General features: G+C 46.1%; 1 protein-coding gene across 1 annotated transcript in view; it reads left to right on the top strand.

Annotated features, from left to right (window-relative positions):
• The window catches only part of fam131bb (family with sequence similarity 131 member Bb), a 39,992-nt gene extending 12,670 nt beyond the window's left edge, over positions 1-27,322 (top strand). The window contains exons 2-9 of the mRNA XM_065007491.1: positions 12,287-12,321; positions 15,905-16,010; positions 17,191-17,415; positions 17,787-17,927; positions 23,333-23,643; positions 24,004-24,151; positions 24,225-24,271; positions 26,301-27,322. Of these exons, the coding sequence (XP_064863563.1) occupies positions 12,287-12,321; positions 15,905-16,010; positions 17,191-17,415; positions 17,787-17,927; positions 23,333-23,643; positions 24,004-24,151; positions 24,225-24,271; positions 26,301-26,543 (1,256 nt within the window). The 3' untranslated portion in view covers positions 26,544-27,322. The remainder of the gene's footprint in view (positions 1-12,286; positions 12,322-15,904; positions 16,011-17,190; positions 17,416-17,786; positions 17,928-23,332; positions 23,644-24,003; positions 24,152-24,224; positions 24,272-26,300) is intronic.

Here is a 27,322-nt window from a genome sequence, read left to right as displayed (position 1 = left end):
ACAGCATTTCCTTCCAGAAACCGTGAGAAAGTTTTCCGGCTGCGGGGACTGTGCCAGGGGATTTATACTACTATCTGTACTTACTGGTGGCACAGACGCGGTTTCATCCTTTCCTACACTGAAATTACCCTTGCCTAACGATTGCGTCTGAAGCTGGGCTTGTAGCACAGCTATCCTCGCCGTAAGGCGAGTACAGCGGCTGCAATTAGAAGGCATCATGTTGATGTTACTACTTAGCTTCGGCTGTTGGAGGTCCTGACGAATCGTGTCCAGATAAAGCGTCCGGAGTGAAAAAGTTGAGGAATAAATAAATAAATATATGAACGGTAATTAAAAGGTGAAAACCGTAAAGTTGTCAGGTAGCAAAATAGGTTGGCAACAAAACGCACAGCAACTCGAAAACAAGTCACTATACTGTACCACCAGTGGTGTTGATTCCTATACCACATCACTATACTGTGCCACCAGTGGTGTTGATTCCTATACCACATCACTATACTGTACCACCAGTGGTGTTGATTCCTATACCACATCACTATACTGTACCACCAGTGGTGTTGATTCCTATACCACATCACTATACTGTACCACCAGTGGTGTTGATTCCTATACCACATCACTATACTGTACCACCAGTGGTGTTGATACCTATACCACATCACTATACTGTACCACCACTGGTGTTGATTCCTATACCACATCACTATACTGTACCACCACTGGTGTTGATTCCTATACCACATCACTATACTGTGCTACCAGTGGTGTTGATTCCTATACCACATCACTATACTGTACCACCAGTGGTGTTGATACCTATACCACACCACTATACTGTACCACCACTGGTGTTGATACCTATACCACACCACTATACTGTACCACCAGTGGTGTTGATACCTATACCACACCACTATACTGTACCACCAGTGGTGTTGATTCCTATACCACATCACTATACTGTACCACCACTGGTGTTGATACCTATACCACATCACTATACTGTACCACCAGTGGTGTTGATTCCTATACCACATCACTATACTGTACCACCAGTGGTGTTGATTCCTATACCACATCACTATACTGTAACACCAGTGGTGTTGATACCTATACCACATCACTATACTGTACCACCAGTGGTGTTGATTCCTATACCACATCACTATACTGTACCACCAGTGGTGTTGATACCTATACCACATCACTATACTGTACCACCACTGGTGTTGATACCTATACCACATCACTATACTGTGCCACCAGTGGTGTTGATACCTATACCACATCACTATACTGTACCACCAGTGGTGTTGATTCCTATACCACATCACTATACTGTACCACCAGTGGTGTTGATACCTATACCACATCACTATACTGTACCACCACTGGTGTTGATACCTATACCACATCACTATACTGTGCCACCAGTGGTGTTGATACCTATACCACATCACTATACTGTACCACCAGTGGTGTTGATTCCTATACCACATCACTATACTGTACCACCACTGGTGTTGATTCCTATACCACATCACTATACTGTACCACCAGTGGTGTTGATTCCTATACCACATCACTATACTGTACCACCAGTGGTGTTGATTCCTATACCACATCACTATACTGTACCACCAGTGGTGTTGATTCCTATACCACATCACTATACTGTACCACCAGTGGTGTTGATTCCTATACCACATCACTATACTGTACCACCAGTGGTGTTGATTCCTATACCACATCACTATACTGTACCTCCCAGTGGTGTTGACACCTATACCACATCAGGACCCGCCAGAGCCGTCATTCTAATAATGCAGCCTGAGTGCCTGTGTGTGGAATTCTCATGAAACCAGTTTTAAAATGTCTGTAGCAAATTGAGTTACAAAACCATGATGCATCTGCAAAAATCAACTATCATTAAGACTAAGATGTCTAGTTTTTGACTAAGTGTTTTATTTTAAATACATTTGACATTTTCTGCAGTTTTTTTGTACATTTTCTGTCACGGATCCCCCTGGAACTTTCATTGCGCACACCTGGCCCCTATTCCCACTGATTGTACTTGTAACGGAATTCCTCTTCTTCAGAGGAGGAGTAGCAAGGATCAGACCAATGTGCTGCGTGGTAAGTGTCCATAATGATATATTTAATAAATCAACTGAACAAAATAACAAAAGTACAAACAACCAAAACAGTCCCGTATGGTGAAAACACTAACCCATGATACACCCACAAAACACAATAGAAAACAGGCTACCTAAATATGTCTCCCAATCAGAGACAACGACTGACACCTACCTCTGATTGAGAACAATACTAGGCCAAACACATAGAAATATAACAACAGAACAAAACATAGAAAAACAACATAGAATGCCCACCCCAACTCACACCCTGACCAACTAAAATAAAGACATAAAAAAGGAACTAAGGTCAGAACGTGACAGTATTTGTATATACGTGCCCTTCGTTCACCATGGTGGTGTCGATTACTGTTACAATGTCCGTTGGTGTGTGTGAGTACCTGTGCTGTGTGTTTTGGGCTTTCGTGACCATGTGGATTCCGCAGATGATTACGGGTCTCGCCCCATATGATAATCATTGTGCGCTAATGTTATTTATTCAAGGTACTCCTTGCTCTTTTGCTGGGGTTTCAACCCTGTGTTTTGTTTACGTGTTTGTTTGGTCTTTGTCCTTGTGCTTTTACACGGCATGCCATAAATTGGGATGAATAAAACTCCTATTACACATTCCTGCGCCTGTCTCCCGACTCATTCATGCCAACGTGACAGAATAATCGACCATTAAGGGAGACAGTGGGAACGACCTGTCCGACGACGCTGCGACTGGTCCGTCCGGCGTAAATAATAAACAAAGATGTATAAAAAGGTCTTACGGTAAACATTACTGACTAAATCAATTGTAATAATTACATTTTAAATATGTATATTGTCAGTGTTATGTTTAACTCAGGTCTTTTCATTAGGGGAACAGTGTAAAAGATTTGTTTATAACTTCTTTGGACTGATGCTGTAATGAGAATTTTGGTGTTGATCGTTGTGGAAATTGTGGTAAAATACATCATACCTGGGCCTCCCGGGTGGCGCAGTGGTTAAGGGCGCTGTACTGCAGCGTCGGCTGTGCCATCAGAATCCCTGGGTTTGCGCCCAGGCTCTGTCGTAACCGGCCGCGACCGGGAGGTCCGTGGGGCGACGCACAATTGGCCTAGCGTCGTCCGGGTTAGGGAGGGCTTGGTCGGTATTGATGTCCTTGTCTCATCGCGCACCAGCGACTCCTGTGGCTGGCACCAAGGTTGCCGGGTGCACGGTGTAGCCTCCGACACATTGGTGCGGCTGGCTTCCGGGTTGGATGCGCGTTGTGTTATGAAGCAGTACGGCTGGTTGTGTTGTGTATCGGAGGAAGCATGACTTTCAACCTTCGTCTCTCCGGAGCCCGTACGGGAGTTGTAGCGATGAGACAAGATAGTAGCTACTACAACAATTGGATACCACGAAATTGGGGAGAAGAAAAGGGGTAAAAAAAACACACAAAAAAACAAAAAAAAACAAAAAATACATCATACCTAATAGAAAAAACATAGATAAGTACAGATCCTAATCTCAGCGATTCAAGAAAATGACAAGAACAATGACACTTGAGAATTTCTGCGTCAAATGTCCGTTCCGTGAGAATGACCCGTGTGTGTGTGTGTGTGTGTGTGTGAGCATACTCACTCCTCTTTTTTGGAGTGTGTGCTGTAGTGTGTGTGTGTGTGCATACTCTCTCCTCTTTTTGAGGTGTGTGTTGTAGTGTGTGTGTTGTATGTGTACGTATACAGTGTGTATTTATAAAGTGTGTGCGTGTGCGCGTGTGTGTGTGTGCTCGACTACCCGCCAGCTTTCCATTACACTGCTTTGTTTACGATATTTCGTTACTGAAAGGGATTCCCTGATATTGAGTTGATTAAAAGTGCTAACAGACAGACAGACAGATACGATTCACTCTACACTCTTAGAAGAAAAGGTGCTATCTAGAACTTTAACGGGTTCTTTGACTGTTCCCATAGAAGAACCCTTTGAAGAGCCCTTTTTGGTTTCAGGTAGAACCCCTTTGGTTCCAGTTAGAACCCTTTTGGTTCCTTGTAGAACTCTTTGCACAGAGGGTTCTATATGGAACACAAAAGGATTCTATCTGGAACCAAAAAGTGTTATCCTATGGGGACAGCTGAAGAACCCTTTTGGAACCTTTTTTCACAAGCACAGTGATTGGAGCATTGATTGGCTGAGGACTGAATCGAATGACACATAAACACAGTCAAGGTGAACGACTCAGTGAAGAACTACTTAATTGAAAGGGTGTTTGTGTGTGTGTGTGTGTGTGTGTGTGTGTGTGTGTTTGTGTGTGTGTGTCATCTGGCCTTGCCAGTGTGTCATCATTCTGTTGCTCAATTATTTGAGTGTCTCAGTGACAGTGTAGGGTGACAACCCTTGATCAGTGTGTTTGGGAGAAATAGACAGTGATTACGAGAGTGCCTGCGTGTGTGTGTGTGTGTGCATGTGTATGAGAGTGCCCGTACGCACTTGTGTGTGTGTGTAACTGTGTGTTTATTAGAGTGGCCATGTGTGGGCGCAGTGTGACAGTCCTTGCTGGTGAACACAGTGACTCAGTCTGAGAGTGAGTTATGAAACTGACACGCCATCTTCCCTTTAATGCTGACAGATTGTGTGTGTGTGTGTGTTGGTATGTGCACAACACTGCTATTGTCTATAGCATTACCACTAACAACAGATAGAAGAAATAAAGCACGGTGAACTATTACAGAGCACTGTGTTTCACACCTTTCCCCACTGATCACCCGATCGTACAGGCCTTTATTTGTTGAATCAGATGAATCAGGTTAGTGTAGGTCTGGAGAAAAATGTTGGTGATCACTACTTAGTTCTTAGCCCAGGCTGTCAGTCATGGTAACCCATGCAGGGTCCTACAGGTGGTGGGGTTAATGACTAAGCTGGAGTAATGAGGCATGGCCTACCCTCTCATGACAGGTATATGTACCATTGGAGGGTGGAGCAGAGGGAAGAAATGTTTTCAGGAACAGGCCATCCACCCGTATCTTTATCTGACAGGCTTTTACTCTTTTAGCCTTTCACCCTTTCACCCACAGCCTCCCCATACGCTCTCTCTGGACCATCTGGTGCTCAGCTGTTTCCCGGCCCAACTCTCTCACACACCAGCCCTCTACAAGTTCAGCCTGCCTCCCACCGTGTCAACTAGCCTCACCACAGCTGTCACCACCAGCACCAGCCAACCAGAACAGAGACCCCCCGTTCATATCCAGCTCTGCATCGCTCGTTTGCAGCAGGGCCTCTGAAATAAAAAGACAGATGATGCTCAAGCGCTTCTTTCCATGTCAGTGGGAGTTGTCAGGTCGCCGCCGGAGTCTTAGCTGACAGGACAGCCGCTGCAGATCTATGGTTGTTCTTTTGGCACGGCCGCCATGCTCTGTCACCCCTCCTCTCTTTCTCCTCTCTTGCTCCTCTCTTTCTCCTCTCTTCTTCATCTCTTCCTCCTCTCTTCCTCATCCCCTTCACTGCCTCTCACTCTCCAGAGTGGCTGCGTCTTGGCTGGACCCGTCTCCTCCATTGCCGCAGGGGGATATCTATCTAAAAAGAGAGCTGGACTGGGTATAGGGGAGAGAGCTGGGCTGGGGATGAGGGGAGAGAGCTGGGCTGGGGATGGGGGAGAGAGCTGGGCTGGGTATAGGGGAGAGAGCTGGGCTGGGGATGAGGGGAGAGAGCTGGGCTGGGTATGGGGGAGAGAGCTGGGCTGGGTATAGGGGAGAGAGCTGGGCTGGGGATGGGGAGAGAGCTGGACTGGGTATAGGGGAGAGAGCTGGGCTGGGTATAGGGGAGAGAGCTGGGCTGGGTATAGGGAGAGAGCTGGGCTGGGTATAGGGGAGAGAGCTGGGCTGGGTATAGGGGAGAGAGCTGGGCTGGGGATGGGGGAGAGAGCTGGGCTGGGTATAGGGAGAGAGCTGGGCTGGGGATGAGGGGAGAGAGCTGGGCTGGGGATGGGGAGAGAGCTGGGCTGGGTATAGGGGAGAGAGCTGGGCTGGGGATGAGGGGAGAGAGCTGGGCTGGGGATGAGGGGAGAGAGCTGGGCTGGGTATAGTGGAGAGAGCTGGGCTGGGGATGAGGGGAGAGAGCTGGGCTGGGGATGAGGGGAGAGAGCTGGGCTGGGTATAGGGGGAGAGAGCTGGGCTGGGGATGAGGGGAGAGAGCTGGGCTGGGTATAGGGGAGAGAGCTGGGCTGGGGATGAGGGGAGAGAGCTGGGCTGGGTATAGGGGAGAGAGCTGGGCTGGGGATGAGGGAGAGAGCTGGGCTGGGGATGAGGGGAGAGAGCTGGGCTGGGTATAGGGGAGAGAGCTGGGCTGGGGATGGGGGAGAGAGCTGGGCTGGGGATGGGGAGAGAGCTGGGCTGGGTATAGGGGAGAGAGCTGGGCTGGGGATGAGGGGAGAGAGCTGGGCTGGGTATAGGGGAGAGAGCTGGGCTGGGTATAGGGGAGAGAGCTGGGCTGGGTATAGGGGAGAGAGCTGGGCTGGGGATGAGGGAGAGAGCTGGGCTGGGGATGGGGGAGAGAGCTGGGCTGGGTATAGGGGAGAGAGCTGGGCTGGGGATGAGGGGAGAGGGCTGGGGATGGGGGAGAGAGCTGGGCTGGGTATAGGGGAGAGAGCTGGGCTGGGGATGTGGGAGTGAGCTGGGCTGGGGATGGGGGAGAGGGCTGGACTGGGGATGGGGGAGAGGGCTGGGCTGGGGATGGGGAGAGAGCTGGGCTGGGGATGGGGGAGAGAGCTGGGCTGGGGATGTGGGAGTGAGCTGGGCTGGGGATGGGGGAGAGGGCTGGGCTGGGGATGGGGGAGAGGGCTGGGCTGGGGATGGGGGAGAGAGCTGGGCTGGGGATGGGGAGAGAGCTGGGCTGGGGATGGGGGAGAGAGCTGGGGAGAGAGCTGGGCTAGGTATAGGGGAGAGAGCTGGGCTGGGTATAGGGGAGAGAGCTAGGCTGGGTATAGGGAGAGAGCTGGGTATCGGGGGAGAGAGCTGGGCTGGGTATAGGGGAGAGAGCTGGGTATGGGGGAGAGAGTTGGGCTGGGTATAGGGGAGAGAGCTGGGTATGGGAGAGAGAGCTGGGATGGGGATGGGGGAGAGAGCTGGGTATGGGGGAGAGAGCTGGGATGGGGATGGGGGAGAGAGCTGGGTATGGGGGAGAGAGCTGGGATGGGGATGGGGGAGAGAGCTGGCTCATCGCTCTGCTCTGGTCATGTGCTCCCTTGTTATTGCTGTTGAGGCTCCTATAGCTGCAGCAGTTACTCTTTATCAGAGCATATTATGTAAGTCGAGTAGCTGTTGTGTTGGTTTGCTTTCCTTGCATCTTGTAGCTGACTAAAAATAGCTTTCAAAGCCAGTTGTTCAAGGAATATTGCTCTGATTTGAAATATATGACCTCAGAATAAGACACTTAGCTGATCTGATGTTTGTGTGTGTATGTGTGATGCCGTATTCATATGAGGTGTGTGTTTATGTGTGTGTGTATTAGTGCATGTTTATGTGTGTTTGTGTCTTTTAGCCACACAGAGGAAACCTGGGACACTTTGTGCCCCCTAGAGAGAAAGATACGGAGAGATCCAGTCTGGCAGGCTGACTAACTGTGTGTCTCACCTTAGCTGTGTCAGTCCCACAAGGTCAGCCTGGAAGACACTCAGACTGGCTGGAGGCCAGGGGGTCACACTACAGGAAACACTAACAGGGTCATTATGGGGTCAGACAGACCTGACTTCATCTGTCAGTTTTAATCTCTGAAATCTTTATCTTTATCCAGGTGGAATAGGTGTAAATGGTGTGGCGGCAATCAGGTGGAAGCAGGTGCTAACAGCTACTCAGTCAGCTGAGAGCCCTGTAGAGGAGTCAGGCAGGGCAGACAGACCTGACTAACAGCTACTCAGTCAGCTGAGAGCCCTGTAGAGGAGTCAGGCAGGGCAGACAGACCTGACTAACAGCTACTCAGTCAGCTGAGAGCCCTGTAGAGGAGTCAGGCAGGGCAGACAGACCTGACTAACAGCTACTCAGTCAGCTGAGAGCCCTGTAGAGGAGTCAGGCAGGGCAGACAGACAGGAGGAGGCAGCGTGTTGGAATGTCCTCTCTGTAAAGCTAACACTACTCTACTGGTGGGTCACTGGACATCAAGTAGCTCAGTGTATTAGCGCCTCAGTGAGACATACAACTGACTGGTTTAAATCAATACTTCTACAGTCTACAGATGTAGCATTACACACACACACTGTACACACACACTCAGTGTACACACACAGAGAAGCAAACCCCCCAGAGACAGAAAGGGGGGAGACAAGGCCACAGACTCTGATAAAGAGAGCGAGCGCCCAGAGACCGCTGCTGTATTTAAACTCCATTACCACCAATGTCTCACTAATTAAACCTGTGTTTTAATTAGGATTTGGACAGCCAGGAAAAGAGGAGGGATAATACAATGCATTAATCCAACACAACGTTGGGAATGTACTTCAGGTTCCCTTTGTCACCCCCAGGAAGGATTCACTGTGTGTGTGTGTGTGTGTGTGTGTGTGTGTGTGTGTGTGTGTGTGTGTGTGTGTGTGTGTGTGTGTGTGTGTGTGTGTGTGTGTGTGTGTGTGTGTGTGTGTGTGTGTGTGTGTGTGTGTGTGTGTGTGTGTGTGTGTGTGTGTGTGTGTGTGTGTGTGTGTGTGTGTGTGTGTGTGTGTGTGTGTGTGTCAGAAGTTTACATACACCTTAGCCAAATACATTTAAACTCAGTTTTTCACAATTCCTGACATTTAATCCTAGTAAAAATTCCCTGTTTTAGGTCAGTTAGGATCACCACTTTATTTTAAGAATGTGAAATGTCAGAATAATAGTAGAGAGACTGATTTATTTCAGCTTTAATTTCTTTCATCACATTCCCAGTGGGTCAGAAGTTTACATACATTCAATTAGAATTTGGTAGCATTGCCTTTAAATTGTTAACTTGGGTCAAACGTGTCAGGTAGCCTTCCACAAGCTTCCTACAATAAGTTGGGTGAATTTTAGCCCATTCCTCCTGACAGAGCTGGTGTAACTGAGTCAGGTTTGTAAACCTCCTTGCGCGCACACGCTTTGTCAGTTTTGCCCACAAATTGTCTGTAGGATTGAGGTCAAGGCTTTGCGATGGCCACTCCAATACCTTGACTTTGATGTCCTTAAGCCATTTTGCCACAACTTTGGAAGTATGCTTGGGGTCATTGTCGATTTGGAAGACCCATTTGTGACCAAGCTTTAACTTCCTGACTGATGTCTTGAGATGTTGCCTCAATATATCCACATAATTTCCCTCCCTCATGATGCCATCTAGTTTGTGAAGTGCACCAGTCCCCTCTGCAGCAAAGAACCCCCACAACATGATGCTGCCACCCCCGTGCTTCACGGTTGGGATGTGGTTCTTCGGCTTGCAAGCCTCCCCCTTTTCCCTCCAAACATAACGATGGTCATTAGGGCCAAACAGTTCTATTTTTGTTTCATCAGACCAGAGGACATTTCTCCAAGTACAATCTTTGTCCCCATGTGCAGTTGCAAACCGTAGTCCGGCTTTGTTATGACGGTTTTGGAGCAGTGGCTTCTTCCTTGCTGAGCAACCTTTCAATATTGGACTCATTTTACTGTGGATATAGATACTTTTGTACCTGTTTCCTCCAGCATCTTCACAATGTCCTTTGCTGTTGTTCTGGGATTGATTTGCACTTATCGCACCAAAGTACGTTCATCTCTAGGAGACAGAAGGCATCTCCTTCCTGAGCGGTATGATGGCTACGTGGTCCTATTATTTGTACAGATGAACGTGGTACCTTCAGGTGTATGGAAATTGCTCCCAAGGATGAACCTGTCACGACTTCCGCCGAAGTTGGCTCCCCTGCCTGTTCGGGCGGTGCTCGGCGGTCGTCGTCACCGTCCTACTAGCCGCTACCGATCCCTTTTTCGTTTGTCTATTGGTTTTGTTGGTTTTGTGTTTATTTTGGTTTAATTAGCTTCCCTATATGTAGTAGTTTGTGTGGGATTGTTTTGTTTTGTTTTGTGTGGGATTGTCTTAATGTTACGTGTGAGCATGTTAGGTAGTGGTGTATTATCTTAATGTTATGTGTGTGCATGTTAGGTAGTGGTGTATTATCTTAATGTTATGTGTGAGCATGTTAGGTAGTGGTGTATTATCTTAATGTTATGTGTGAGCATGTTAGGTAGTGGTGTATTATCTTAATGTTATGTGTGAGCATGTTAGGTAGTGGTGTATTATCTTAATGTTATGTGTGAGCATGTTAGGTAGTGGTGTATTATCTTAATGTTATGTGTGAGCATGTTAGGTAGTGGTGTATTATCTTAATGTTATGTGTGAGCATGTTAGGTAGTGGTGTATTATCTTAATGTTATGTGTGAGCATGTTAGGTAGTGGTGTATTATCTTAATGTTATGTGTGAGCATGTTAGGTAGTGGTGTATTATCTTAATGTTATGTGTGAGCATGTTAGGTAGTGGTGTATTATCTTAATGTTATGTGTGTGCATGTTAGGTAGTGGTGTATTATCTTAATGTTATGTGTGAGCATGTTAGGTAGTGGTGTATTATCTTAATGTTATGTGTGAGCATGTTAGGTAGTGGTGTATTATCTTAATGTTATGTGTGAGCATGTTAGGTAGTGGTGTATTATCTTAATGTTATGTGTGAGCATGTTAGGTAGTGGTGTATTATCTTAATGTTATGTGTGAGCATGTTAGGTAGTGGTGTATTATCTTAATGTTATGTGTGAGCATGTTAGGTAGTGGTGTATTATCTTAATGTTATGTGTGAGCATGTTAGGTAGTGGTGTATTATCTTAATGTTATGTGTGAGCATGTTAGGTAGTGGTGTATTATCTTAATGTTATGTGTGAGCATGTTAGGTAGTGGTGTATTATCTTAATGTTATGTGTGAGCATGTTAGGTAGTGGTGTATTATCTTAATGTTATGTGTGAGCATGTTAGGTAGTGGTGTATTATCTTAATGTTATGTGTGAGCATGTTAGGTAGTGTATTATCTTAATGTTATGTGAGCATGTTAGGTAGTGGTGTATTATCTTAATGTTATGTGTGAGCATGTTAGGTAGTGGTGTATTATCTTAATGTTATGTGTGTGCACGTTAGGTAGTGGTGTATTATCTTAATGTTATGTGTGAGCATGTTAGGTAGTGGTGTATTATCTTAATGTTATGTGTGAGCACGTTAGGTAGTGGTGTATTATCTTAATGTTATGTGTGAGCATGTTAGGTAGTGGTGTATTATCTTTTCTTTACTAGACACCCTGTGGTTTTTGGGTTGTCTTGTATAGTGTCCTGCGCCCTGTATTTTGTTGGGCTTATTATTTTGGTGTGCAATAGTAAAGCACTTCAACTCAGTTACTCTCTGCGTCTGATTCCTGCACCCACCTAGTCCCACGTGACAGAACCAGACTTTCCCATGATGTCAAGCAAAGAGGCACTGAGTTTGAAGGTTGGCCTTGAAATACATCCACAGGTACACCTCCAATTGACTCAAATTATGTCAATTAGCCTATCAGAAGCTTCTAATGCCATGAAATAATTTCCTGGAATTTTCCAAGCTGTTTAAAGGCACAGTCAACTTAGTGTTTGTAACCTTCTGACCCACTGGAATTGTGATACAGTGAATTATAAGTGAAATAATCTGTCTGTAAACAATTTTTGGAAAAATGACTTGTGTCATGCACAAAGTAGATGTCCTAACCAACTTGCCAAAACTATAGTTTGTTAACAAGAAATTTGTGGAGTGGTTGAAAAACAAGTTTTAATGACTCCAACCTAAGTGTATGTAAACTTATGTGTGATTCTATTTGCGGGTGTATGTTGAGTAGCAGTGTCCTGTGGTCAGTCAGTGAAGTGATGCTCTTCTCTCTAACACAGTTAGACAGTAATGATTAGCCTACTGTTTTATGACTGTTTAGTGTTACAGCCAAAGTCACACCTTTATCCCCCTGACCATGCTTCTCCCTCTCTCTCTATTGGCAGTGTGACGGAACTTGTATTTACATTGCCAAATCAAATTCAAACAACGTATCTCTCTTCTCTTCTTCTTGTTCTCTCTCTCTTTCTCTCTCTCCTCATTTATTCTCTCTCTCTCTCTATCTCTCTCTCTACCTCCCTCCCTCCCTCCCTCCCTCTCTGTTTTAGCGGCAGATGGAGTGCCAGTAAAGGATGGGGAACAGGTAAGCCTGACATTCAGGACTTTAACTATCACTCTTAATTCACACAGCTCAGCCACCCTGTTACACCCAATGGCTCCAGCAGTGGGGTTCTCACTTCCACAAATGGGGATCTTGATCCAAGATGGTGACCAACATCAACTTTAACTCTCTACTACTGAAGCCATGAGTGCTACTGCATCTGCTTGTAGAGTAGCTAGCTAGCGCACATGTTGCTGTTGGTTTGCTAACTTCCTCTACACTCAAAATGGCGGCTGTAGCTGGAAGGAGAACCAACCTCTGTGGTTGGCTCGTTGCTGTTGCTATGACGTCTGCTGCTTCTCTGTCACGCCTCAGTGCTGGCTCACTGTAGAACAGTAGGAGCATCACCCACCTCTCCTCCTCTCACTCGATCCCTCACTACTCTCCTCTCAGATCCTTTCCACTCCACTTCTCCTTTCAAGTCCTCTCTCCTCTCCTTCCTTTTGAGATACTGTTACTAAAATGATCTTCAGCACTTCTTGGATGATTTTCTGGCAGGAGAAAGAGGACCATTTAAATTGAAACCGAATGTACTGTACTGTGGATCGATCATGTGTTTCTCTTGACAAACTTGCCCTTCAAAAATGTAATCAAAAAAGAGAGAGGAGAGAAAGAGACACAGACAGACAGACAGACAGACAGACAGACAGACAGACAGACAGACAGACAGACAGACAGACAGACAGACAGACAGACAGACAGTGTAACAATAAGAGAGAGAACATGAGAGCTAGGTTTTCTGGAGACTGAACACATCTGTAAGGGGACATGGCACCCGTAGCGTCCTGCTGGTTCTAAGGCCCCGGCTCTTGTATTGTCAGGAACAATTCAGCTGATACAGGACTCAGAGGTGGTGTGACAGACGCTGGTGCTTATCTAGACTGTCACCATCCCCCTTCTGTTAGCCTGCTCCTCAGCCCCCTGTCTGTATGTCTCTGTCTGTCTGTCTGTCTGTCTGTCTGTCTGTCTGTCTGTCTGTCTGTCTGTCTGTCTGTCTGTCTGTCTGTCTGTCTGTCTGTCTGTCTGTCTGTCTGTCTGTCTGTCTGTCTCTGCAGACACAGATCTCACCAGTCTGTCTCTGCAGACACAGATCTCACCAGAGAGGACACTGACACCGCTACCATCAGCCAGCTTACATCAGTTATAACACAAGCACGCACACACACACACGCCCCCACACACACATAGATTGCACACACACACACGCGCACACATAAACACATGTGCACGCATTCACACACACGCACATTCACACACACGCCTACACGCTTGCACACACACACATTCACACACACACACATTCACACACACATTCACACATAAGCCTACACGCTTGCACACAGACACTTCTGGATCAGCCCCCCCACTGGCTTGGATGTGTGTTTGGCTCAGTGCTTGGTGTGGCAGACGTAACCAGAGGAGGAAATGAGAGGAGAGAGAGAATCATTCAGTCATAACATATTCACTCTGCTGTACTATGGAACTGATCAGCCTTTCAACCCCTCCCTTCTCTCTGTCGCTCTGGACCTTGAATCTACTCCTCCTCCATCTTTCTGGTCTTTGACTCTTCTCCTCCTCTGTCTTTCTGGTCTTTGACTCTTCTCCTCCTCTGTCTCTCTGGTCTTTGTCTCTCCTCCTCTGTCTTTCTGGTCTTTGTCTCCTCTCCTCCTCTGTCTTTCTGGTCTTTGTCTCCTCTCCTCCTCTGTCTTTCTGGTCTTTGTCTCTCCTCCTCTGTCTTTCTGGTCTTTGTCTCCTCTCCTCCTCTGTCTTTCTGGTCTTTGTCTCCTCTCCTCCTCTGTCTTTCTGGTCTTTGTCTCCTCTCCTCCTCTGTCTTTCTGGTCTTTGTCTCTCCTCCTCTGTCTTTCTGGTCTTTGTCTCCTCTCCTCCTCTGTCTTTCTGGTCTTTGTCTCCTCTCCTCCTCTGTCTTTCTGGTCTTTGTCTCCTCTCCTCCTCTGTCTTTCTGGTCTTTGTCTCCTCTCCTCCTCTGTCTTTCTGGTCTTTGTCTCCTCTCCTCCTCTGTCTTTCTGGTCTTTGTCTCTCCTCCTCTGTCTTTCTGGTCTTTGTCTCCTCTCCTCCTCTGTCTTTCTGGTCTTTGACTCTTCTCCTCCTCTTATCTTTCTGGTCTTTGACTCTTCTCCTCCTCTGTCTTTCTGGTCTTTGTCTCTCCTCCTCTGTCTTTCTGGTCTTTGTCTCCTCTCCTCCTCTGTCTTTCTGGTCTTTGTCTCCTCTCCTCCTCTGTCTTTCTGGTCTTTGTCTCTCCTCCTCTGTCTTTCTGGTCTTTGTCTCCTCTCCTCCTCTGTCTTTCTGGTCTTTGTCTCCTCTCCTCCTCTGTCTTTCTGGTCTTTGTCTCCTCTCCTCCTCTGTCTTTCTGGTCTTTGTCTCTCCTCCTCTGTCTTTCTGGTCTTTGTCTCCTCTCCTCCTCCATCTTTCTGGTCTTTGTCTCCTCTCCTCCTCCATCTTTCTGGTCTTTGTCTCCTCTCCTCCTCTGTCTTTCTGGTCTTTGTCTCCTCTCCTCCTCTGTCTTTCTGGTCTTTGTCTCCTCTCTTCTGTCTTTCTGGTCTTTGTCTCCTCTCCTCTGTCTTTCTGGTCTTTGTCTCTCCTCCTCTGTCTTTCTGGTCATTGTCTCTCCTCCTCTGTCTTTCTGGTCATTGTCTCTCCTCCTCTGTCTTTCTGGTCATTGTCTCTCCTCCTCTGTCTTTCTGGTCATTGTCTCTCCTCCTCTGTCTTTCTGGTCTTTGTCTCTCCTCCTCTGTCTTTCTGGTCTTTGTCTCTCCTCCTCTGTCTTTCTGGTCATTGTCTCTCCTCCTCTGTCTTTCTGGTCTTTGACTCCTCTCCTCTGTCTTTCTGGTCATTGTCTCTCCTCTCTCTTTCTGGTCTTTGACTCTTCTCCTCTAAAACCCTATATGTGTCTCTCGGCATTCTTCTCCCTCTTTCCCTCTCCTATCCTTCTTTCTATTTCTGCATGTTGGTTATACTACTCTACCCCTGTCACTATCACTACTCTCGTCCTCCTCTTTGTCTCCTCCCATTTCTTCCATGCATGTGTACGTCTTTCTCTCCTTCTCTCTTGTTCCCACTCTCTTCCTCTCTCCCGCTCCTTCTTTCCCCATCCCTCTCTCCTCCTATTTTTCTCCTTCAGCATGGATGTTCAGACTTTTCATGGGAAGGAATCAATGTAAGTGTTGTGACATCATTCCTTCATCTACCTTTATTTCTCTATCTTATGTTTCTCTATTTGTTTTGATTTACTTGATTTAACTCACCTTAGGTAACCTACTACTTCGTCCCCTCACTCCCCCTCCCATCTAACTCTCTCTATACCGTATCGTTAACTCTCGCAACACTTCCCATAATGCACTTCAGCACTGTCAAGCAGGAAGTTGTTCGAACAACGACCTTGGGAATTTTTTTTTGTTGTCAAATGATGACATTGTTTCTTTTTGACGCTGTATTAACCCAATATCTACCTAACTTCTCCTCTCGCCTACCCTCTGAACTCTGTGTGCTTCTCTGGCACACATCTCTTCCTCCATCTCTCTGTCATCTTCTTCCCTCGCTCCTCTAGCTGTCTATGGAAGACACCACGTCCATCCTGCCTCGTCTGAAGAGGAACAACTCCAATAACTATGGGATCGGTGCTCTGGCTAAGTCCTCACTGACAGGTGTGTCAGGTGTGTGTCTGTCCTGTAACTGGTAAACTGACCCCATGTCAGCTCCCGCCTGGACAGGCGCTGGAGCCAACATGGCCCCAGAGTGGGTTCCCCTGATTCACTTCCTCTCACCATAATGATAATACTCGTCAATGGCTGACCCCCCAGTCATTGGTGGAATAGCACTTAAACCAACGACAACCCTATAAAAATACACTACCCACAATACATTGTTATGTGGCTTGTTGAGTTAACAAGAGGTGAGTGGGAGGTGTAGTTGTTTGTCTGTTAAGTGGTTGTTAAGCAGCGTTGAACTACTCTAGTGTCTGTGTGATGTGTCTACTGTCTCTGAGTGTAGTCTGAGTTTGTGTCTGTGTGTTACAGTGTGTATAACTGTGTAATGTGCATTGTGCACTGCGCAGTGTGGTGCAGTTGTAATGTGCAGTGAAGTGTATTGGAATGTAGTGAACTGCTAACTCATCATATATTGACTTGGACACATTAATTACTGAGCAAAGCCATAATGTAACCAGCAGACAGAATACAGACCGTCATGGCGGAACATGATTTCTAAAGTAGAGTGTCTTCCGCAGTGCACTGTATGCATCAGCTGAGGATGTCTTAACAGACACGGCAGGGGGAGTGGGGTTTCTGCTTAGCCAGCGCAGGCAGCTTAGCAGAGGTGTGAAAGCTATCGTGTCAACAAGCCAACCTCTCATTACTGACACCCCTCTGGCCATCTCACCCCAATTAACCTCCTCTGTCCCATGATGCACCTCTCCCAGAGCAGACGTATCCATTTGCTCCTCCCTGTCCCCCATCATCCTCCTCGGTTCCACGCGTCATCTCATCTACATTATAAGCATCTCCTCCCTATTCATTTAGCCATGAATCTAAAGCATGTTCATTAAGCCGCTCATTTAACCACTCATCCAGAGGCCCTTATCAGCACCAGCTAAATACTGACAGGATCAGACAGACATAAATGTGGAATAATAACATAATATCTCATCTGTTTCCTTCCCCCTCTCTCTCCAACCTGATGCCTGTCTCCTAACTCCCCCAAACTCCACATTCACCCCTTCTCTAAACCCCTTAATATCCCTCCAACCCTCCCTTAATCCACTGTCACCCTTCTAACCCTCCCCAATACCCGCATCAATCCCTACATCCCTCTTCACTTCTCCCCCTCCCTCCCCAGGTGTGAATCGCTCCATGAAGGACAAGGTGACCAAGCCTACATCCATGGCCCAAGGCCGGATGGCACACATGATCGAGTGGCAGAACTGGGACATGTCTGTGGTGGGCCCGGGGGGTGTCTCCGTCCCACGCAAGTCCACAGCAGAGCAGGAGATGGAGAGACGGTTGGAGAGCGACGCCTACAGCGACCTCAGTGACGGGGAGAAAGAGGCTCGCTTTGCCGCAGGTCAGAGGGGGAGGGGAATTTGTCACTGTGAGAGGAGACAGAAGCAATAGGAGTGGTTGATGCTGATTTATACCCCCAGGGTGGTGTTCAGAGGAAACCCTCACAAAATTAAGCCTTTGGGAAAAAGGGTTCTCATGTGTTGAACCCCAGATCATAAGCAGACTGGTTATAGGTCAACTAATCAGCATGGCATAACACCAGCCAAATATAGCAATATTGGCCTAGGCAAAGCATAACCATAGATATTAAATAGACTACATATTACATCTTTATTTAAATTAGCCATAGATATTAAATCATAAAAGGCGCTGAGGGAAGGCAGCAGCCAACTGGGCCGTTACAATGACCCTGACTTACCCTCTGCACTCCAGGTATCCTGCAGCAGTTTGCCATCTCCCAGGCAACGCTCATGGCCTGGACCTCCATGGATGGAGAGAGCCTGAGGTCAGGGTCCAACCAGGGCAGTGTGGCCCACCTCAGCGAGGTTAACCAGGAGAGCATCACCAGCCGAGGTAAGGGACTACAAATATGGCCTCTAAACCAGCATGTATCAGCCGAGATAAGGGACTACAAATATGGCCTCTAAACCAGCATGTATCAGCCGAGATAAGGGACTACAAATATGGCCTCTAAACCAGCATGTATCAGCCGAGATAAGGGACTACAAATATGGCCTCTAAACCAGCATGTATCAGCCGAGATAAGGGACTACAAATATGACCTCTAAACAACCATATGTCAGTTGAGGTAAAGGACTATAAATATGGCCTCTAAACAACCATATGTCAGTTGAGGTAAAGGACTATAAATATGGCCTCTAAACAACCATATGTCAGTTGAGGTAAAGGACTATAAATATGGCCTCTAAACAACCATATGTCAGTTGAGGTAAAGGACTATAAATATGGCCTCTAAACCAGCATGTCAGTCGAGGTAAGGGACTACAAATATGACCTCTAAACAACCATGTCAGTTGAGGTAAAGGACTATAAATATGGCCTCTAAACCAGCATGTATCAGCCGAGGTAAGGGACTGTAAATATGCTTGACAAACTTCAGTAGCACCAATCAACTAGGGCAACCAAGTTTAAGGGATAGTTTAAGGAGCTAGATAGGAACCTGCACTGCGGAACCTTGTCTAAAATGTGCAGACAAACACGTTTATGCACAGGCTTGAGATCAGGCAAAGCTGGAGTGTAGTGTGTGGGCTACATTATGCGCCATTTTGCTCAGTATGAAGGCATCTTATTCCATCTCAGCCTGGAGGTTTAACTCTGTGCTAATTTCAGATTCGCAAACACAGCCCGGGGGAATGCAAGACCAGGGATTTCAACTGTATAAATAGTCCACTTGGTCATTATTATTCCACATCGCTGTGCTGTCCGTTACAGTGCTCCTGTATTTCTCCTTCTCATGCAAAGAGGCGTTCAGACATGGAGACATGTTGAAATCATAATGTGGTTTTCTCCCTGTGGTTTGTTATTGAGAGATAACAAATGGCCTTGAGGCTGTGTGATGATCATTGGTTGAATTACAACTTCAGGCCAGTTATTTAATGTAATTATATTACCTGAAGTAAAATAACCATAGAATGTTCTTATTAAAAGGCTGTCTCTGGATGTTTTTTTGACAGTTTTGAGTCATCATTAAAGTGATGTCATGTGAGGTTGCCGGCATGATGCTTGCTAACTCTTAGCACCGCCATATCAACTCAGCACACCATGAGGCTCTTTTGTCAGATTATGTAAACTCAGCAAAAAAAGAAACGTCCTCTCACTGTCAACTGCGTTTATTTTCAGCAAACTTAACGTGTGTATTTGTATGAACAAATTCAACAACCGAGACATAAACTGAACATGTTTCACAGGCATGTGACTAACAGAAATGGAATAATGTGTCCCTGAACAAAGGGGGGTCAAAATCAAAAAGTAACAGTGAGTATCTGGGGTGGCCACCAGCTGCATTAAGTATTGCAGTGCATCTCCTCCTCATGGACTGCATCAGATTTGTCAGTTCTTGTTGTGAGATGTTACCCCACTCTTCCACCAAGGCATCTGCAAGTTCCCAGACATTTCTGGGGGGGAATGGCCTTAGCCCTCACCCTCCAATCCAACAGGTCCCAGACGTGCTCAAGGGGATTGAGATCAATCAAATCAAATCAAATGTATTTATATAGCCCTTCGTACATCAGCTGATATCTCAAAGTGCTGTACAGAAACCCAGCCTAAAACCCCAAACAGCAAGCAATGGAGATGGAGTGGAGATTATAACAGAACATGGCCAAGATGTTCAAATGTTCATAAATGACCAGCATGGTCAAAATAATAGGTCTGGGACAGGTAGCACGTCCGGTGAACAGGTCAGGATTCCATAGCCGCAGGCAGAACAGTTGAAACTGGAGCAGCAGCATGGCCAGGTGGACTGGGGACAGCAAGGAGTCATCATGTCAGGTAGTCCTGGGGCATGGTCCTAGGGCTCAGGTCAGTTGAAACTGGAACAGCAGCATGGCCAGGTGGACTGGGGACAGCAAGGAGTCATCATGTCAGGTAGTCCTGGGGCATGGTCCTAGGGCTCAGGTCCTCCGAGAGAGAGAAAGAAAGAGAGAAAGAGAGAATTAGAGAATGCACACTTAGATTCACACGGGACACCGAATACGACAGGTGAAGTACTCCAGATATAACAAACTGACCCCAGCCCCCCGACACATAAACTACTGCAGCATAAATACTGGAGGCTGAGACAGGAGGGGTCAGGAGACACTGTGGCCCCATCCGAGGACACTCCCGGACAGGGCCAAACAGGAAGGATATAACCCCACCCACTTTGCCAAAGCACAGCCCCCACACCACTAGAGGGATATCTTCAACCACCAACTTACCATCCTGAGACAAGGCTGAGTATAGCCCACAAAGATCTCCGCCACGGCACAACCCAAGGGAGGGGGGGCGCCAACCCAGACAGGATGACCACAACAGTGAATCAACCCACTCAGGTGACGCACCCCCTCCAGGGACGGCATGAGAGAGCCCCAGTAAGCCAGTGACTCAGCCCCTGTAATAGGGTTAGAGGCAGAGAATCCCAGTGGAAAGAGGGGAACCGGCCAGGCAGAGACAGCAAGGGCGGTTCGTTGCTCCAGAGCCTTTCCGTTCACCTTCCCACTCCTGGGCCAGACTACACTCAATCATATGACCCACTGAAGAGATGAGTCTTCAGTAAAGACTTAAAGGTTGAGACCGAGTTTGCGTCTCTGACATGGGTAGGCAGACCGTTCCATAAAAATTGAGCTCTATAGGAGAAAGCCCTGCCTCCAGCTGTTTGCTTAGAAATTCTAGGGACAATTAGGAGGCCTGCGTCTTGTGACCGTAGCGTACGTGTAGGTATGTACGGCAGGACCAAATCAGAGAGATAGGTAGGAGCAAGCCCATGTAATGCTTTGTAGGTTAGCAGTAAAACCTTGAAATCAGCCCTTGCTTTGACAGGAAGCCAGTGTAGAGAGGCTAGCACTGGAGTAATATGATCAATTTTTTTGGTTCTAGTCAGGATTCTAGCAGCCGTATTTAGCACTAACTGAAGTTTATTTAGTGCTTTATCCGGGTAGCCGGAAAATAGAGCATTGCAGTAGTCTAACGTAGAAGTAAAAAAAGCATGGATTAATTTTTCTGCATCATTTTTGGACAGAAAGTTTCTGATTTTTGCAATGTTACGTAGATGGAAAAAAGCTGTCCTCAAAATGGTCTTGATATGTTCTTCAAAAGAGAGATCAGGGTCCAGAGTAACGCCGAGGTCCTTCACAGTTTTATTTGAGACGACTGTACAACCATTAAGATTAATTGTCAGATTCAACAGAAGATCTCTCTTTGTTTCTTGGGACCTAGAACAAGCATCTTTGTTTTGTCCGAGTTTAAAAGTAGAACGTTTGCAGCTATCCACTTCCTTATGTCTGAAACACAGGCTTCTAGCGAGGGCAATTTTGGGGCTTCACTATGTTTCATTGAAATGTACAGCTGTGTGTCATCCGCATAGCAGTGAAAGTTAACACTATGTTTTCGAATGACATCCCCAAGAGGTAAAATATATAGTGAAAACAAAAGTGGTCCTAAAACCTTGAGGAACACCGAAATTTACAGTTGATTTGTCAGAGGACAAACCATACACAGAGACAAACTGATATCTTTCTGACATATAAGATCTAAACCAGGCCAGATCCGGGCTCTTCGCTGGTCATGGCAGAACACTGACATTCTTGTCTTGCAGGAAATCACTCACAGAACGAGCAGTATGGCTGGTGGCATTGTCATGCTGGAGGGTCATGTCAGGATGAGCCTGCAGGAAGGGTACCACATGAGGGAGGAGGATGTCTGTAATGCACAGTTTAGATTGCCTGCAATGACAACAAGCTCAGTCTGATGATGCTGTGACACACCGCCCCAGACCATGACGGACCCTCCACCTCCAAATCGGTCCAGCTCCAGAGTACAGGCCTCGGTGTAATACTCATTCCTTCAACAATAAGTGTGAATCCGACATCACCCCTGGTGAGACAAAACCTCGACTCGTCAGTGAAGAGCACTTTTTGTCTGGTCCAGCGACGGTGGGTTTGACCCATAGGTGACGTTGTGGCCAGTGATGCCTACAAGCCCTCAGTCCAGCCTCACTCAGCCTATTGCAGACAGTCTGAGCACTGATGGAGGGATTGTGCATTCCTGGTGTAACTCTGGCAGTTGTTGTTTCCATCCTGTAACTGTCTCTCAGGTGTGATGTTTGGATGTACCGATCCTGTCCAGGTGTTGTTACACGTGGTCTGCCACTGCGAGGATGATTAGCTGTCCATCCTGTTTCCCTGTAGTGCTGTCTTAGGCATCTCACAGTACGGACATTGCAATTTATTTCCCTGGCCACATCTGCAGTCCTTAAGCCTCTTTGCAGCATGTCTAAGGCACGTTCACGCAGATGAGCACGGACCCTGGGCATCTTTCTTTTGGTGTTTTTCAGAGTCAGTAGAAAGGCCTCTTTACTGTCCTAAGTTGGTCATTAACTGTGACGATAACTGTGACCCTGCATACCGTATGTAAGCTGTTAGTGTCTTAACGACCGTTCCACAGGTGCATGTTCATTAATTGTTCATGGTTCATTAAACAAGCATGGGAAACAGTGTTTAAACCCTTTACAATGAAGATCTGTGAAGTTATTTGGATTTTTACTAATTATCTTTGAAAGACAGGGTCCTGAAAAATTTATGTTTCTTTTTTTGCTGAGTTTATATACACCATTCCTCTATCAGAAACTTGTTTGGCCAATGTCCTAAAGACATTTCTGTGAATAAGTGTGATTTACCTCATCCTTTTGTGTTTGGCAGCCTTTTTGTACATAACAGCATTGGCAACACATATATTCTTCCATTTATTTTCCTCCTTCGCACAAAATGGCTACCATACTTCAAAAGTTTTAATGTTGTTATCAGTCAGTGGGGGATATTAGTCGCCTTGTTCATCCGTAACAAAACCAGATTGGAATATGAGATGGCAAAAACTACCATGACTTTCCCTTATTCATATCTGCCGTGCTATTGGCTGAATTATATGTCATTTTAATGCAGCGCAGACAGACTCCCCAATGGCTATACAGAGTCATAATGCTGATGTATTGGACTACTCGGTGTAGCTACACTTGGTGTCTGTCTGGGGATTGTTCAAGTAAAGTCATTTTCTCAAGGATATATTTGGGTATGAGAGGGTTGGGGTGTCCCCCAGGGATATCACACGATTCCTCTTCAGGTTTCCTCTTTCGGGAAAAGGCTGATGTCAGCATTGTAGATTTATTTGCCGTTTGATGTCCATGAGGTCCAATGTAGTGCATCCGTCAAGGACAATCTACCACTTATCCCGCTTCTATTTTCTCATTCCTTTCATCCTCTCAGACCAGATATTGCACCACTCCTCTGCGGACATGTGGCCCAACACCTATGTCGCCCAGGGCCTCTACTGCCTCTCCTCCTCTGACGCCTGGGAGCCAATCAGCAACGAGCCCTCCGGAGTGGCCTCTCCCGCTGCTGGCTCCTATGTGATGCAGCAGGGCGGGACTTCCTGTGATGGGTATGATGGGAACGCGTTGCAGCAGCAGCAGCAGCAGCAGTTCAACCTACAGCAGCAGAGTCAGCTCCAGCAGCTGCAGCAGCTACAACAGATACAGCACTACCAGCAACAGCAGCTCCTGTATCAGCAACAACAGGTGAGGGAAAATCAACAGTCTAATATGAGAGGGAAGTAATAACAATCTATTTCCATGGATAGACCATATTCATTCATGGCGTAGTCTGGTGGCTGACGTGGGTTTTTCTCTTTTTTCTCTGGGGTATTTTGAACGAGACAAGAATACTGATCAATACATTCTTAGACAACAAAATTACCCTGTCCCTTTCAATCCAACATTACGCTTAAAGGAAGAAACATCCCTTATCCACAGATTTAGGATCATATTTCCAGATTCTTTACCATTAGGGGGATAAACAAATATCTGATCCTGTATCAGTGGTGAAGGGGAACCTCTACCTACCTAAGTCTCCTCATTGTCTCGTCCTTCTCTCAACAGTCTCTGGAGCAAAGGCTGCACAGCGCCAACCACTCGTTGCAAGCCACGCCCAACAGCACCATCCACAGCCTGGCCCCTGCTACCCACGCCCCATTGGTGGACCTGTGGGGGGCGGGTCAGACAGAGTCCTATCAGCGGATATCGGAGGGTACAACATAGGCGTGGCAGCGGTGGTGGAGGCGGCTTTGAATGTTCCGTCTGGGGATGAGGGGCGGGGACAGACCATTCCCATCTGCTGGAGCAGCAGGAGGAGGAAGATGAACTGAAGGTGAGGTCATATCAGGTCACAGGGTCATCATGGCCCAGTTTTTCAAAAGTTATCTATCTGGATTTCGTCTATCGGATAGGATTAAATGCATAGAAATAAAATGAATAGAACGGGAGTCCTCATTCAAAACAATGATTGATACATTCTATTCATTATATTTCTATGCATTTAATCCAGAGATTCTTTTTTAAATGGGCGCTGAGGTCATATCAGTGCAGATAGGTACATCCTTGATGCTTTATAAAAAAAAAACTATTTTCTACATTGTAGAATAATAGTGAGAGCATCAAAATTATGAAATAACACATATGGAATCATGTAGTTACCAAAAAGTGTTGAACAAATCAAAATATATTTTATATTTCAGATTCTTCAACGTAGCCACCCTTTGCCTTGATGACAGCTTTGCACACTCTTGTCATTCTCTCAATCAGCTTCATGAGGAAGTCACCTGGAATGCATTTCAATTAACAGGTGTGCCTTGTTGAAAGTTAATTTGTGGGAATTCTTTCCTTCTTAATGCGTTTGAGCCAGTTGTGTTGTGACAAGGTAGGGTGGGTATACAGAAGATAGCCCTATTTGGTAAATGACCAAGTCCTGCCGAGGCGGCAGGGTAGCTTAGTGGTTAGAGCGTTGGACTAGTAACTGGAAGTTTGCAAGTTCAAACCCCTGAGCTGACAAGGTACTAATCTGTCGTTCTGCCCCTGAACAGGCAGTTAACCCATTGTTCCTAGGCCGTCATTGAAAATAAGAATTTGTTCTTAACTGACTTGCCTAGTTAAATAAAGGTCAAATTAAAAAAATTAAAAAAATATTATGGCAAGAACAGCTCAAATAAGCAAAAAGAAACAACCGTCCATATTTCCTTTAAGATATGAAGGTCAGTCAATCCGTAAAATTTCAAGATCTTTGAAAGTTTCTTCAATTGCAGTCGCAAAAACCAACAAGTGCTATGATGAATCTGGCTCTCATGAGGACCGCCACAGGAAAGGAAGACCCAGCGTTACCTCTGCTGCAGAGGATAAGGTCATTAGAGTTACCAGCATCAGAAATTGCAGCCCAAATAAATGCTTCACAGAGTTCAAGTAACAGACACATCTCACCAACAACTGATCAGAGTAGACTGCATGAATCAGGCCTTCAGTAGAAACACTAGTAAAGGACAGCAATAATAAGAAGAGACTTACTTGGGCCAAGAAACATGAGCAATGGAAATTAGACCGGTGGAAATCTGTCCTTTGGTCTGATGAGTCCAAATTTGAGATTTTTGGTTCCAACCGCTGTGTCTTTGTGAGAATCAGAGTCGTTGAACGGATGATCTCTGCATGTGTGGTTCCCACCATGAAGCATGGAGGAGGAGGTGTGATGGTGTGCTTTGCTGGTGACACTGTCAGTGATTTACTTGTAATTCAAGGCACACTTAACCAGCATGGCTACCACAGCATTCTGCAGCGATACACCACCCCATCTGGTTTGCGTTAGTGGGATTATCATTTGTTTTTCAACAGGACAATGACCCAACACACCTACAGGTTGTGTAAATGCTATTTAACCAAGGAGAGGGATGGAGTACTTTATCAGATGACCTGACCTCCACAATCACCAGACCTCAACCCAGTTGAGATGGTTTAGGATGAGTTGGACAGCAGAGTGAAGGAAAAGCAGCCAACAAGTACTCAGCATACGTAGCAGCTCCTTCAAGTCAGTTCGAAAAGCATTCCAGGTGAAGCTGGTTGAGAGAATGCCAAGAGTATGCAAAGCTGTCATACTACATGATTCCATATGTTATTTCGTAGTTTTAATATCTTCACTATTATTCTACAATGTAGAAAATAGTGAAAAGTAAGAAAAACCCTTGAATGAGTAGGTATGTCAACTTTTGACTGGTACTGTACAACAGGGAGACATTTCCATCTGAACTCATGAATAAACCCTTGCTTTCTCCTCTCCGCGGTCAGAGAATCATGTGGTATCTGTTATATTCTAAACATTTCTATCTGACCAAGCCCCTTCTCTGTCCCCTGAACAGGACGAGGAGGTGACACTCTGCATGGAGCCGGAGTCTGCCACTCTAACACAGAGAGATGAAGCCATCACCTCCGGGGGCAGTAGTCCTGGGCAACGTAGTCCGGGGCGCAGTAGTCCGGGGCAACCACCAGCACAGCAAATCACAGAGCGGAAGGCCTCTGATGTCAGCTGTGGAGCCATCCAGATGCTGGAGGAGAAGGAAGAGAAGCAGGGGTTCACTGTTGCTGCCATGGCAACCAACTGATTGACAGATCGTCCTGAGAAACGTGACAGACTGACCCTCGGCGTCAGGAATGACTGAGCCTAATAATTAAATATTTATCAATAAATCTGTTCCTTTTCAGGTATCAAACACATTTTTGATGGGATATAAACTCTTGTGACCACTGAAGAGCAGAGGAGGAAGATTTGGAAACAGAGTCACGCAGTGACAACAGCTGGTCCAACGGACAACTTTTTTTTGGAAGCCTTACATTCCCAGAGAGAAGGAGGAGGGAGGGATGAATAGAGGGAGGGAAAAAAGACTGAGCGAGAAAAAGGAGGTATGAGGGGATGATAAAAAGAAGAGGAGCAGCTGAGATTGAGACATTTGTATCAGGAAGAGGAAATGGAGGAGGAGGGAATTGTAACATGCATGCTTTTTAAACAAACGACTTTATCCAGTCCAGCGTCAAATATGATAATGATCATTAAATCTATAGTAATAAAACGTTATCATGAAAACAATGATTTTCTAACAAAGAAAACAATCATGACAACACAAAAATCTATGTATAAGTGAATGATAAAATAATATATATCAAAATCACTGTTTTTACAACACTATCTCTCCATTGGAGAACTACTCTGTTTACAGCTTACACTCAACACATCATATAGAATAATATCAACCCCATAACTTGAAGAACAGAAACACTCACACGTTATACCCTCTCCTCTTATGTCATTCACATCTAGCATCCACAACACTTATAGAACTAACTGCACGAATACAGAGCAACTTTAGTAGATTGTGTTCATCAT

The sequence above is a fragment of the Oncorhynchus nerka genome, linkage group LG3 (genome assembly GCF_034236695.1).
Source record: "Oncorhynchus nerka isolate Pitt River linkage group LG3, Oner_Uvic_2.0, whole genome shotgun sequence".
In the NCBI taxonomy this organism is placed as follows: domain Eukaryota; kingdom Metazoa; phylum Chordata; class Actinopteri; order Salmoniformes; family Salmonidae; genus Oncorhynchus; species Oncorhynchus nerka.
Note: the sequence above shows the minus strand (reverse complement) of the source record. Positions and strands in the feature narration are given on the sequence as shown.